Source organism: Peromyscus maniculatus, chromosome 3, assembly GCF_049852395.1.
Source record: "Peromyscus maniculatus bairdii isolate BWxNUB_F1_BW_parent chromosome 3, HU_Pman_BW_mat_3.1, whole genome shotgun sequence".
Lineage (NCBI taxonomy): Eukaryota > Metazoa > Chordata > Mammalia > Rodentia > Cricetidae > Peromyscus > Peromyscus maniculatus.
The window spans coordinates 4,844,903-4,858,738 of record NC_134854.1 but is presented as its reverse complement, the minus strand read 5'-3'; the positions used below and the strand labels follow the sequence as shown (position 1 = coordinate 4,858,738).

Genomic DNA, 13,836 nt, shown 5'->3' with positions numbered 1-13,836 from the left:
GCCGCCGCCGTTTATCTCTCAGGCTTCCATGACGCTCCTTTACCTTCCCGTTGAGCAGATAGCTAGCCGGCTGCATTATGTTCATCAAGACTCCCACTGGACTCCAGCTGAATTTATATCGCAAGGGATTGTCTGAATATTCGGGGGCTGGAAGGCCACCACAGTAGGAAACATAAGACTCAATCTATAAGTAAGGAATAAATTAGGGAGAATCAATAATATTAAGGAGAATTATTATTTTATTTGTTAATCAGGGTGAATGATATCAATCTGGTGAATGTGCTATCATCATTTATGTTTTGAAGTTATTGAGGCTTTCAAATATACATCATCAAAGTCAAATACTTCTTAACACAGAGCTACACACACATATATGAAAAATGTATATATACAAACAATATATGTGAAAAATATATGAATTATATATGTAATATATAGAGAGCTCCACTAGAGATAATGAATAAAATTTTGTTCATTTAAAAATTCCACTGTTAGAGCTGGAGAGATGGGTTAGTGGTTAAGAGTGCTTGCTGCTCTTGCAGAGGACCAAGTTGGTTTCCAGCACCCACACTGGGCAGCTGACAACTTCCTGCAACTCCAGCCAGCTTCAGAGACTCCAATGCTCTCTTCTGACCTTTCCTTTGAGGGCATCCACATATATGTGTACACATACATGATATATATATGAAATAAATAAAAATAAAACAAATCTTTAAAATAAATAAATTAAAATTCAACTATTAACTTTTTCTTGGTTAGGTCCTACAACTTTTATATTCAGACATACCTATGTATGTCTGTATATATGTGCCAAAAATTAAAGCACTCAATTTGAGTGACTATATCTACACATACAATCATTCTTTGTCATGTGTAAATACTTTATTAATCAACAGACCGATATTCCAAAGATTTTTTTCTCATTTTTAAATGTAAAACCTTATCAAAGGATGTATCTCACAGGCAAAAATCTTAATAAACAAAGATATTACAGTAACATCTGTTTCTCTAACACTCAGTTGCTAAGGCTCAAGTTGATGTTTACTCTGCAGATGTGTCTCTAGGTACCACAGTGTTTGTGGTTCCTAGTCAAAGGATGAGCTGTGGTACAACAAATCACTGATGAGAAGCAAAGGAAGCCCCCATCTCTGCTGAGGAAGCTCGATCGTTAATGTTAATGCTTTCCTAAGTGGAGTTCTGCATCAGAACTGGGCTCACCGTGGCTCCCAGCTGTTTGGCCTTATCAATTGTTTCCATTGCCAACATGTGATCAAGACCAGGATCTAATCCCAATTCACCAATGACTGTGATGCCAGCGTCGTCCACACTGCCACAGGTAGAAAAGAAGAAAATGAAAAAAGTCAGACATAGAAGAGAAACAGGGCTATGGAGACACCTTCCTGGAAGTGGAGACATACCTCTTCTCCAGTTCTTTCATGGCTGGTGTGATGTAGCTCGCAGTGACCATGTTGACTCTGTTTGAGATGCATGCCTTGGCCACAACAGGATGCAACACATAAGGCAACAAGCTTCAAACAGAGGGAGAGGGGATTCAGAAGCTTTGCTCCCCGACTCTCCTTCCCTTCCAGGATGCTTGAACGGTTACTACAGCTCAGTCCTGAAAAACTGCCCAACTAAACAATTCTCTCAGAAATGACCAAGTCTTCTGAACTACAGAACACATTCATCCTGCTGTCTACCACACAATGATCTTCACTAACCCTTTCCATATTTTTTCTTTTTAATTTTATAGTCATTTATTACATGCATATATGTATACATGTATATATGTATACATATATATGTATACATGCAAATCACAAATATCTCATGATCCAGGCATTTTATTTCTAGTTTTCTAACATTGAGAGTGTACATACACCTGTCAAAAGACAAATACCAACTGTGTACAGCAACATGTTCATAACAGCCCAAAACAAGAGCAACTAAATTCCATCAAAGTCACAATATTGCTAATGATATATTCACACAGTAGGGCATACACAGCCAGTTCTCATAATTACAATATCAAATGAATGAAGGCTGTCACAAACAAGGACATACTGAATGATCCAACTATACAAACTTTGAAAACATGCAAAAACTAATCTAGATGTTAGAGTAACCGTGTTTACTCTATGGGATAGAGCCAACAACAACAAAAGGTTAATAAGATGGCTTGTGGCATGTTATCAATATTGTTTCTTGATGTGAATAGTGTTTATAAAATGTGTTAACAGTATAGATACTCACTGAACAACATACTTGTTTTTTTATCCGTGTGTGTGTGTGTGTGTGTGTGTGTGTGTGTGAGTACGAGAGAGGGCGGGGAGAAAGAGAGCGAGAAAGAGAGGGGGAGAATATTATTAATTAGCCCAAGTTGGCCTCAAACTTTCAATCCTTAGCTTCAAACAAGCAAAAGCAAACAAATGCTGGTGATATAGGAATGTACCATCACACCGAGCCATAGTTCTACTTTCTGTACTTTCATACGAATGTCCTTCAATTAAATGTTTATGAGAAAGGAAAAGACAGAAGAGGAAAGGGAAAGGGGGAAAGAGAGAGAGAGACTAAGAGAAGATAAAAACAAGCACACAGGGGACTTTCTCTTGCCCAATACCTGATAACAAGATCCTGCGACGCTACCAAGGATTGCAGCTTCTCTTCTTGTTTACCAATGTTCACACTAACAGGGTTAATATTGTATTTCTTGCTTAACTGTTGCATTTGGTTCACCATGTCAGAGCCTATTTCAAGAATGCAAAAGTCCATTTCTTAGATTTCCTCCCACTGGACACATTTTCAAACGCCACAAAACAGCTTTTCAAAACTTGGACATAAAAATCAACTATAACTCAGATTCAGCATGCAATGAAAATAGTTTCCTTCTTCTTTAAAGAAATGAAGACCTATTTACCTACTGTTATTTCTATATTGTTGTCTCTTGACAGATATTCTAAAACAGGCCCAGATACATAGCCAGACCCAAGCACCAACACCTTCTTCTTGGGACTCATTGAAAGGAACTGAACACGTTCTCTGTTGAAAAAGAAAAAGGGTAGGGATAATTAAATTTTATTTCTTTTAAATAACAGAAGCTTGCTAGCCCCAAACCAAACACAAACCTAGATGATGAGACAACAAAATCTGCCTGTGTTACTTATAGTAAGAATGTCAACGGAAATGCCTTAGGCCAACGCTTTTCAATATTTGTTTTAGATCTTGTACGATAGACTCTGGCATCTGAGATGCCCAGTGCCTATCGACATCTATAAATTCCTAGGACTAAAATGAGGACTGGACTGTTTTGTTCTCTGCTTAATTACAACTGAGTAACTTGTTTCACATTTTACCCTCCCAGATATTTTTATCCAAAACTATGTTGAATCTGAATGCGGGAAGCCTCATTTCCTCCTCATAGCAGTCCAAGGAAACAACAACCTGAACAATCCATTACTATTATCTGCATCAAAAACTGTTTTGTCGTGTATCTTTAGGCTGATGTAAGAAATCAAGACTAGAAAAGATTTGAATTCTTGAACCATTTATTCTGTTTAAAAGTTGTACTTTTTGACAAACTGTGACCTCCACAGTAGCAATGGAGTCTTACTCAACTACAATCCAATACTGTTTACTCCATTTTGTTCTTAATATGGGAGTAATTATCAATCGTTTTTTAATCAGATTCCCAGATGCCATCGTGAAACCGTGGGCATGGTCTGGTTCCAGGGTCTTAACAGCAAGCTTGGATGTTGGGATCTTTAGGATATTCTCACACTGCAATCTGCCAACCTTTTCATTTATAGTAAGTAAATAAATATGAATATGAAATGTTCCCACCCCTCTTCACACAGCAACACACATATTACTGATACGATTTCTTGTAACCACTACACTCACGCCATTCAACCTCTAAAAGAATCATCATTATCTGTTTATTAGATATTCTTTCCAGTAGTGCCTTATATGATTTGTATAAATGAAACATTTTGATGCACAAATCTAAAATGTTCAAAATATGTTTTTTAAAAATCCACTCGGATTCCATATCAACAGTATCCCTAAACTCCAAATTCCAATTTACTAATCACTACACTAAGCAATGAAAAGAATGTAAGAATAAGTTAGCCTTCAAAACAAATTTGCTTTCAAGGTAAGATTTCCATTATCAGATTCCTGGCATAAGAATACATTAGGGAATGGAAGTAGAAAGTTCCAGCAACTGCAGCCAGTCAGACCAGCTGCCCCAGGAAATACGGTGCACAGACTAAAGACATGACTGGCTGGTTGACACAGCATTGCTATCATAGTAAGAAATCATCCGGTGGTAAGAATAAGCAGAATTATGAGTAACAAGCAAATATGAAGCTTCCCCTATAAGAAACTCTACAGAACTATAGAGGTACTTTGATTTTAGGAAGAAAAATACTCAGTGTTTTCTGCCAGAAGAAGCCATTGCCACATTAAATGCAGGAGTTCTAAGCAAACAAACACATACAAGAGAGGCATGTGTATGGGGTGGGTGGGGGGAGACCTGATCCTAGCACATCTCTTTATCTCTTGTGGCAGGAACCACTGAGAAGCAGGCAAGGTAGCTGTGCTTTTGTGTTTATGTTTTCCTTCTGGGGTTTCTCCCAGGAATTCAGTCTGTGTGTTATTTTGTAAAATGTGAAAAGCCCAGCAAAGAAGATGAGATCAAGTACAGCCTGAGGGGGGAACAAGAATGTTTCAGAGAAACATCAGTGTTTCCTGACTCTGCACAGGAGCGTTCGTTAAGGAAGCAAAGCGCTGGCTGCGCCCTCGGGTAGATTCCTGGGCTGCTTTGCGCACCCTCCTCCTCCCTTTTGCCTACATCACTATCTCTATTAGTTTCTATTCAGGATCCCACTTTACCAACCATTCTACTGGACAAAAGAAAAGTCCAAATTTTCAACAAAACCCAAGTAGACAGTACCACAGAAATGGTTAATATGCTCATTTCCTTTGAAAAAATAATTTAGAAATCACTATGTGCAAACTCAAGAGAAAACATGAAGCACACCATTTTACTCCTCATTTACACACCAGATCCCGCTAGATTTTAATGGCTGTGAGGACAATACACTGCTCTTCCAAGAAAAAGAACTCACATAGGTTTCAGCCAGTTGCTTACTTCAGATTTCTAACACTATCAAAATCCACATGTCATGTAAATCTAATATTAATAATTATCATTAAAACTTTTAAGCATGCTCATCTAACCCAAGTAAGAGTAAATGCATAATACAAGGAGATTTTTACCAGTACTTACCTGCTTTCTCGGAGTTTCTGGATATATTTGTATTTGTCAGTCAATGAACCATTAGATGTAATCACTGCCTAGATGTGCATATACAAGACATTTCTTTAGTATCCAACATTTTAGTCCTAGAAATATGGACACATGGCTGACAGAAGAGACAAAGTAAGAGAGATGCGGGAGAGGGGAGACAGAAGAGAGAAGGGTGGGGGAGGGAGGAGAAAGAATACACACAGCCAAGAGGAGAATGAAGGATGGTGGGAAAAGGTACATTCTCGGGAAGAAGTCTCGTAACTTACATCACGAACCACTGGAGAAAAGTTCTGGCTTTCGAGGGGCTGCGACGCATCTGATAACAACTGTAACAAAGAGAACAGGGAGACATAAACAAAGCTACAACAGTGGCTTGATGCACTTTATCCGTACCACAAAGTCTTAAAGAAAAGTTTTCTGAATATTGCCGAACATAAATAATTGGTCATAGAAATCTGTGGATAACTCTGCACCCAGGAATAGAGTGTTTCAAGGCAAGGAACAATTCTAAAACTAGACTTTGATTCTAATCACCTGCGCTTGCTGAGAGCACACAAAAGCTCTCCTTTCAGAAGCAATCAGAGGTATTACATTGAACACGTTTGAAATTCCCCAAGTAGTACAGCCGTAATCCTCCTTCTGAGTGCCTCTGTCCCACCCCAATGTTGAAGCTGCTCCATGAGAGGTAGACAAGCCCACCATCCTCACAGCAGAGGTCACCCTTTGGTCAAATTTAGTTCTGTGGGTACCACAACATTTCAAACCCCTTAGGGATAATGGCTTGAACAAGTGGAGCTCAAATGGCACCGATAAACTCTGTCTGTTTTCTTGAAGATTGAGTCAGATAGGCATTGACAGAAAATAGATCTCTGTCTCCCCCCTTCTCTCCCCTGCTCTCTCTCTGAGACAGAGCCTCTGTACATAGCCCTGGCTGTCCTTGAGCTCACAGAGATCCGCCTGACTCTGCCTTGAAAGTCCTGGAATTAAAGGCATGATGCCTGGGCCACATTTCTCATATTAACCCCTGAGAAGCCTTCTCCTTTTCCCAAGACCCAGAATTCTTGTTCCTAAGTAACAGTATCTAGTCAGGACTGATATCTCAGATGATCAGAGACAGAACAATGACTGTCTTTCTCTACCATTCCTAGGTTAAGGTCTAGAACTCTTACTCAAATAAGAAACAAAACTTTCCACAGGAGATGCTAGAAACAGAATGTAAACCTGTTTTCATGTATCTGAAGCAGATAATCAACAAATAGCTATTGAATCCAAGGGAAACAAAACATCCTTGACATTCCAAAGGCTATGCCCTTTAATACCACAGAGTTTGTACAGATGTTAAGTCAATAGCAACAAACAAACAAAAATGTATCAATAAAATGACTCCTAATAATATTCTGCTATATTCATAGATCAGTGCCTTGCTTGGCCATCATCAGAGCAGCTTCCTCCTGCAGCAAATAGGAACAAATACAAAGACCCACAGCCAGATATCATGCAGAGTGAGAGACTTTGGAACACTCATCACTAACTGGGATGTTTCCATCAAGTCCTTCCCCACAGGGTTCAGGGAACTCTGTGGAAGAGGAGGCATAAAGAGTGTGAGAGCCAGAGGGGATGGAGGACACCAAGAAAACATGGCCCCCTCTATCAACAAGACCAACACACATATGAACTTGCACAGGGTCTACATGGTTCTGCACCAGGTCCTTTGCATATAATATTATGGCTTCCAGTTTAATATTTTTATGGGATTCCTGGGTGTGCAAATGAGTGGGTCTCTGTTTCTTGTGCCTTCTTTGGGGCTCCTTTCCTTCTGTTTCTTTCATCCCATTCTGACATGGTTTTTGTTTGTTTGTTCGTTTTCTCTTCTCTTATTTCACTGTTTTAATATTATCCCTTAGAAGCCCATTTTCTAATGGGAGAGAAAGGCAGTGGATCTGGATAGGAAGGGAAGTGGGGAAGGACAGGAAGGAATAGAGGGAGATGAAACCATAATCACAGTATATTGAGAGGGGAAAATCTATTTTCAATAAAAGGAAAAAAAGGATTAAAAAAGAGAAAAAGTGAGGGGAGAATAGAGTAGTACATAAACTCTAAAATAGCTCCTGCTGCAGCTCATGTGTCTAAACACTTGGTCCTCAGCTGGTAGCACTATTTTGGAAGATTGTGGAGCTTTTGGGGACTTTCCAGTCAAAGAAAGTGGGTCACTGAGGGTGGACCTTGAGGTCTATTGTTTATCTTTGTTTCTTGTCCTCTCTCTTCATCCTGATCCTCCTAAATATGATCAATCAGCCTCATGCTCACACCACCACAGCAGAGGGTCATTCTTTCTGCCATGTTCTGAAATAAACCTTTCTTCTCTTAGTTGTGTTTTTTCTCAAGAATTTGACCACAGCAATGAGAAAAGCTATCCAGAAAATTGCTACAGAGAAGAGATGCCTGGACCGTAGCTGTCACAGTCCTTTGGAACAAGCGTATTAGAAAAGTATGGAAGAGCATGGACGGCTGCAGGCTAAGGAACCCTCAACTATCCACACGCAAGCTTAAGAGGCCATTCTGATGAGAACTTGACAGACCAAAATACCCATGGGGAAGCATATTGTAAAACTGCGACCATAGGTCTTCAGACAGAAACAGGGCTCTATCAGAACTAGACCAGAATCCATTTGTGCCACAGTCTGGGAAAGAATCCAGTTGCACACGCTCATGTCCAGAAAACTTAACTGAGACCAAATTCAAATGTGGTGGAGTAGGGGATGGAAAGATGGCTCAGCAGTTCAAAGCACTTGTTGCTCTTGAAGAAGACCCAGGTTTGGTTCCCAGAACTCACATAATGGCTCACAATGATCTATAACTATAGTTCCAGGGGATACAGCATCCTTTTCTGGCCTCCATGGGCACCAGGCATATGTATGGCACACAGAGATACATGCAGGCACTTACACACATACAATTAAATAAATATTTTAAATAATTAAGTAGTGAACTAATTTGTTGACTGAATGTTACACTGTCTTCAAATTTTTTTCCAGAGTATGGTGTGGTTATTACTCACTGTGTTTGCCCATATTTACTGTGAGAGTGAGCAAATGTGAACAATAAGTTCAATCACTAGAACCCATACAAAGGTGAAAGAATGGATTACATGTACATACACACACATACACACATATATACACACATACACACACCAATATTATAAATAAAAATTTTAAATTAATCTTCAGAATATATCAATTAAACAGAATAAAAGCAAATGTAGTAGCAAAACATGATAAAATACTAGGATTACATGTACATACACACACATACACACATATACATACACATACACACACCAATATTATAAATAAAAATTTTAAATTAATCTTCAGAATATATCAATTAAACAGAATAAAAGCAAATGTAGTAGCAAGACATGATAAAATACTAGGATAAGTTTACTCATAAGCACAGATGTAATAATCCTAAATAAGATAAACCAATGTACGAACTCAGCAGAAGTACAGCTAATGGGTATGTATGAACATATGCATGTATGAATGCATATGCACATACACACAACCGAGAGATATGTCAGAACAATTTCCTATAGTACAATTGTTAGTAATAGCCACAAACAGAAAACTAACTAAATGTCAACCAACAGTTAAATAAATAGATGTTGACATAGCCACTAGCAACCTGAATTTGGTTATCAATAAAAGATTAATGTATTGTAGCCATTTGTGTTTATTCAATAAATGTAAAGAAAGAATCAGTTGACAGAATTAGTATATCAGCAAACAAAAAAACCCATATAATCTTGATGAATGCAAAATACATAAAATATAAGCATTATGATAGTTCAAAAGCCTTTAATATGACTAAATGTCTGAAAGCTTCACAGTAATGTCAGACTTGCTGATGAGACCGTTCTCTGAAGAAGGGGTGAAGAGAAGGTAAAGTCAGAGGGTGGAGAGAGAGGCCGTACAAGTCCAACACAGATCTGACCACCACAAACTCACAGCAGCTGGCTGTGTGTACCAGCCCCTCTGGTTCACAGGACTACAGGCTACTGTCCTGACAACCAACGATTCTGGCACTAAGGGAGGCAGGGTATCCACCTGTGTGCTCGCTGGCCATCAGACCAAATTCTGATGGTTGGTTCCAGCTCATGGTCACACAGATGGCTCTGATTAAACTCTGAAGAATGCTAAACAAAACCAAAGTGAGTGAATAGGGAAAAGAGATGGGGTGGGTCCGGTAGAGGTGGGAGAGACATGGGAGAAGATAAGAGAGAGAATAACCAGAAAACAGTGTACATGTATAAAACTTAAAAAGAACAAAATTTACTAACAAAAAAAAGATGTAAAGAGACACAAAGCTGCTTATTCATATTATTCACCAAAAGAGCACCAATAACTTTCAAAAGATAGCAAAATTGTTCAGGGTTAGAAGTCAGGACAGTGGATATGGAACCTCTGAAAGGGAGGATGAGAAGAGCTCTGGAGGAGGAAAGAGGGGCTTGGGGATGCTAACATTTATTTTAGACCCGTGGTTCTCATCAAAATGTTGCCATGTGTCACTGTTTTTTATGGTAGAAAGCCAGGCATGTTAGTGCACACCCTTAATCGAGCACTCAGGAGGCACAGGCAGGCAGATCTCTGAGTCTGAGGACAGCATGGTATACAAAGCAAATTACACAGCTAAGGCTACACAGAGAAACCCTGTCTTGAAAAAAATGTGAATTTTAATTTTTGGATTATAATATAGCATCTCTCCCTTCTCATTCCTCTCTCCAAACCCTTACATAGACCCCTTCCCTCTCTTTTAAATCCATGGCCTCTTTTATCATTTTTATTACATTTACATATGTGTATATGTATATATACATTTTCCTAAATATAATCTACTCAATCCATATATTACTTGTATGCATGTTTCACTATTATGAATTGCACATCGCTGATACTTTAATACTTCACATTTTATGTAATATAAAAGCTTTATATTTGTATTGTTTTAACACTTTGGGGGAGGGTTCAAGACAGGGTTTCTCCCTGTAGCTTTGTTACCTGTCCTGGATCTCTCTCTGTAGACCAAGCTGGCCTTGAACTCACAGAGATGCACCTGGCTCTGCCTCCCAAGTGCTGGGATTAAAGGCGAGTGCCACTGCCACCCAACCTAACAAAATTTTTATTCATGAATGTTTTCTTGATGAGTTATACTGGCTAACTCTCACGATGCTTTAGTGCAAATTCATTGAGTTGACTTTTCCGCCCCTCACCACCTGTATGAAATGAACTGCACTGAATGGTAATTTTTATTAAAGACAAGAAGGAGGTCGATGAGATGGCCAAGCAGGTAAAGGCACTTGCCACCAGCCTGAAAACTTGATTCTGATTCCCAGAATTCACATGGTAGAAGACAACTGGCACCTCAAGTTGTGCTCTGACCTCCATCCCACAGCTATACACACACATATGCTCCCCGACACACACATGTCCACATGCACATACAAGTGCATATACACAATAAAGTAAAATATATGTCAAAACACCAGAATAATGACGTACGGGGGGATCTGGGAAGAGGTGGGGGAAAGGGAGGGGAGGAGAGGAGAGAGGGGAAACTGCATTCTCGATGTAAAATAAATTAATTAAATAAAAAAGGGAAATAGAAGAAAGAAAATAAAACACAGGAAATAGAAAAAAGCACCAATTAACTTTTAAAAATGGCAAAATTGTTCAGGGTTGGAGGTCGGACAGTGAATATGGAACCTCTGAAAGGAGGGATGAAAAGAGTACTGGGGGAGGAAAGAGGGTTTTGCAGATGTTAACGTTGTCTGATTTATAGTACACAAAAACTATAAAAGATCAAGACAGTCAAAACCCCAGTACAGATGGAGGAAGGGTTCAGAAGGCCTTGTTCCTAGATGCTATTGGTAGTTGATGGTTGCTGTCGGAGGCAGAGTAATTTCTCCTAGGGTATGTAGCCACTGGAAAGGTGCCCATGCTTTAGTAGATGGCTCCCCACTCAATACATACAAGCAGTACTAATAGGCCTCAGGAGGTTATTTTTCTTAGTTATGAATTAGGAAGGGGATATATTGCAGGCTTCTGGGCAGAATTTGAGGTGGGGATAGATAAGATCAAAATACATTGTATACATTTTTAAAACAACTATTAATAGTCACAATATTCAACAAGATAAGAGTTAGGCTAAAGCACATATTTTTGCACTAAAAAGGATGGCAAAACCAGGGATTTGCCAGTGCTTCTGGCTATTTCAATGCTCTGCTGGAGTCAAGGTGACTCTTAGTACCTTAGTACTCTTAGACTTATTAGTACCAGACAGTTTCCTGTTAGGTGTAGGGAACTAAGCTCTTACAAACTATCCCTCCTTTAAATACTAGGTGTACACCCTAGACAAAGCTTAGGCAATAACAAACTGCCTGAGGGGCTGAGAAGGAGAGGGACAGCTTCTTTGGTGAAGCATTACAACGGGAGAGTATCTACAGGAATAGCTTGGTCTCCCACGTTTGGTGATGTTTTGAGGCCAGCCATGGGCAATGCTCTAGTTTCACTTGCCAACCACATTGACCAAAGCAACTTACTGGAGGAAAGAGTTTATTTTGTCTTACAAGAAATAGTCCATCACTGAGAGAAGCATGGGCAGGAACTCGAAGAAGAACCCATGGAGGAATGCTATTTGCTGTCTTTCTCACTCATGCTTAACTAGCTTTTGCATACAGCCCAGGCACACAGGCCCAAGCAATGATGCTGACAGCCATGGGCTGGACCCTTCTACATCAAGTCATAATCAAGACAACCTGCCACAGAATCCACAGAAGAGCCTGATCTGTAGAATTCAATTGAGGTTGCTCCTTTCAGATGACTCTAGGCTGTATCAAGCTGACAATTAAGATGAACCAGAACAAGTGGAAAAGTAAAGGGGTATTGGAAATGTATCAGGCCCAGAGCAACCAGACTAGTGTTAGGGGTATGAAAATGGCAAATTCAGAGAAAGGGAGGTCAGCCTTTGTATAAGTCTCTTCTCTCTCATGACCCCCAAACTGAGCATGCATAGGCCAGAGTATATTAAACATTCAAAGATAAAAGTCTCAAATTTCTATTTAAACTGGCTTGTTCCGTAGATAAGATGTAATTTTCAATAAGAGTCTAAACAAGTGGAGTCTAACACTGCTTTTAAAAAAAGTTCACCATTTCTCAGAGCAACATCACAATCCAGAATCCCTACAATATAATATTCAAACCATCAAAGCACAGTGAAAACTATGACCTATTCTCAAAGGCAGGAACAATTCAAAAACTTTAATCCTAAATTTACCCAGAGTGTTGGAAGGATAAGATACAGCAGTGTTCACACTTGTCCAGTTTTGCTCCGCATGGATTTTGTTACTCAGTCAATTCCAGTATGAAAACAGTCAATAGAAATTCCTGAAGTAAACTACTCCTAAGTTTTAAGTTATATATATGGTGATATTTTATTTGTACTGAAATGTGATTTTATTTGTATGTTAATAAATAAAGTTGCCTGGGGGTCAGAGCTAATAGCAAGTTATAGCAGAGCAAGGCGTTGGTGGCGCACGCCTTTAATCCCAGCTCTTGGGAGGCAGAGCTAGACGGATCTCTATGTGTTCAAGGATACAGCCAGCATGGAGACACATGTCTTTAAGCTCAATACCAACCATAGAAGACCTGGAGGTCTGTACAGATGGGCAGTGACTAGGAGGTCATGTGGTTGGGTTTACAACCAATGAGAAGGCAGAACAGAAAGTCTATATAAAGACAAACACACAGGAAGTAGGTCTCTAGGCTGAAGAGGATAGCTGCAGCAGTGAAGGGTAAGGCTCTTAGCTCTGACCTCTTGGGCTTTCATCTTTGCATTGGCTCTGTGTTTATTATTTAATAAGACTGTTACATATATATATATATATATATATATATATATATATATATATATCCATCTGAGTAGCAGATGCAATTCTGTGCTGTCCTGCTGCATCTCACTTGACCAGTGTATCTACATTGTGTATCCTACCCACTCACAAACTACTTAGAAGTCATTGTCATTCTCAAATTAACTGTGACAGTAATTTCAGTAGCTTAATGCTAAGTCCTGGACCCTACATCTTTCATCTGACTTTCTGTCATCACACAGACATTTTCATTACATTATCAACACAAAAGCAAGAAATGTGTGCAATGCACATGACATTTTGAGAGTGAGAGACTACATTGACACAAATTTTACAAGATTTTTATATAAATTTTATCATTGTCCCTTTCATAATATTGCACCCAGTTTATAAATTAAACTTTGTCACAATTATGCACGTATAGATAAGATATATATGTAGGCTCTAATACTACACATTGTCAGACATTAATTGAGGGGGGGTCTCAGATATGTTCCCTGAAGATAAGAGAAACTAACATAAAGATCACAGAATGGCTTTTTAACTGTGCTCTCCATATGAACAAAGAAAAATATACTCATAATATTGAAAGCATGGA

At 39.1% G+C, this 13,836-nt stretch overlaps 1 protein-coding gene across 2 annotated transcripts in view; it reads right to left on the bottom strand.

Annotated features, from left to right (window-relative positions):
- The window catches only part of Aass (aminoadipate-semialdehyde synthase), a 52,672-nt gene that overhangs the window by 14,779 nt on the left and 24,057 nt on the right, over positions 1–13,836 (bottom strand). For both annotated transcript variants that reach the window (XM_016006860.3, XM_006988379.4), the window contains exons 12-18: positions 5,578–5,637; positions 5,291–5,358; positions 2,918–3,039; positions 2,621–2,747; positions 1,419–1,529; positions 1,219–1,327; positions 44–184 (exon numbers count right to left, since the gene is read on the bottom strand). In XM_016006860.3, coding sequence (XP_015862346.2) covers positions 44–184; positions 1,219–1,327; positions 1,419–1,529; positions 2,621–2,747; positions 2,918–3,039; positions 5,291–5,358; positions 5,578–5,637 — 738 coding nt within the window. The remainder of the gene's footprint in view (positions 1–43; positions 185–1,218; positions 1,328–1,418; positions 1,530–2,620; positions 2,748–2,917; positions 3,040–5,290; positions 5,359–5,577; positions 5,638–13,836) is intronic.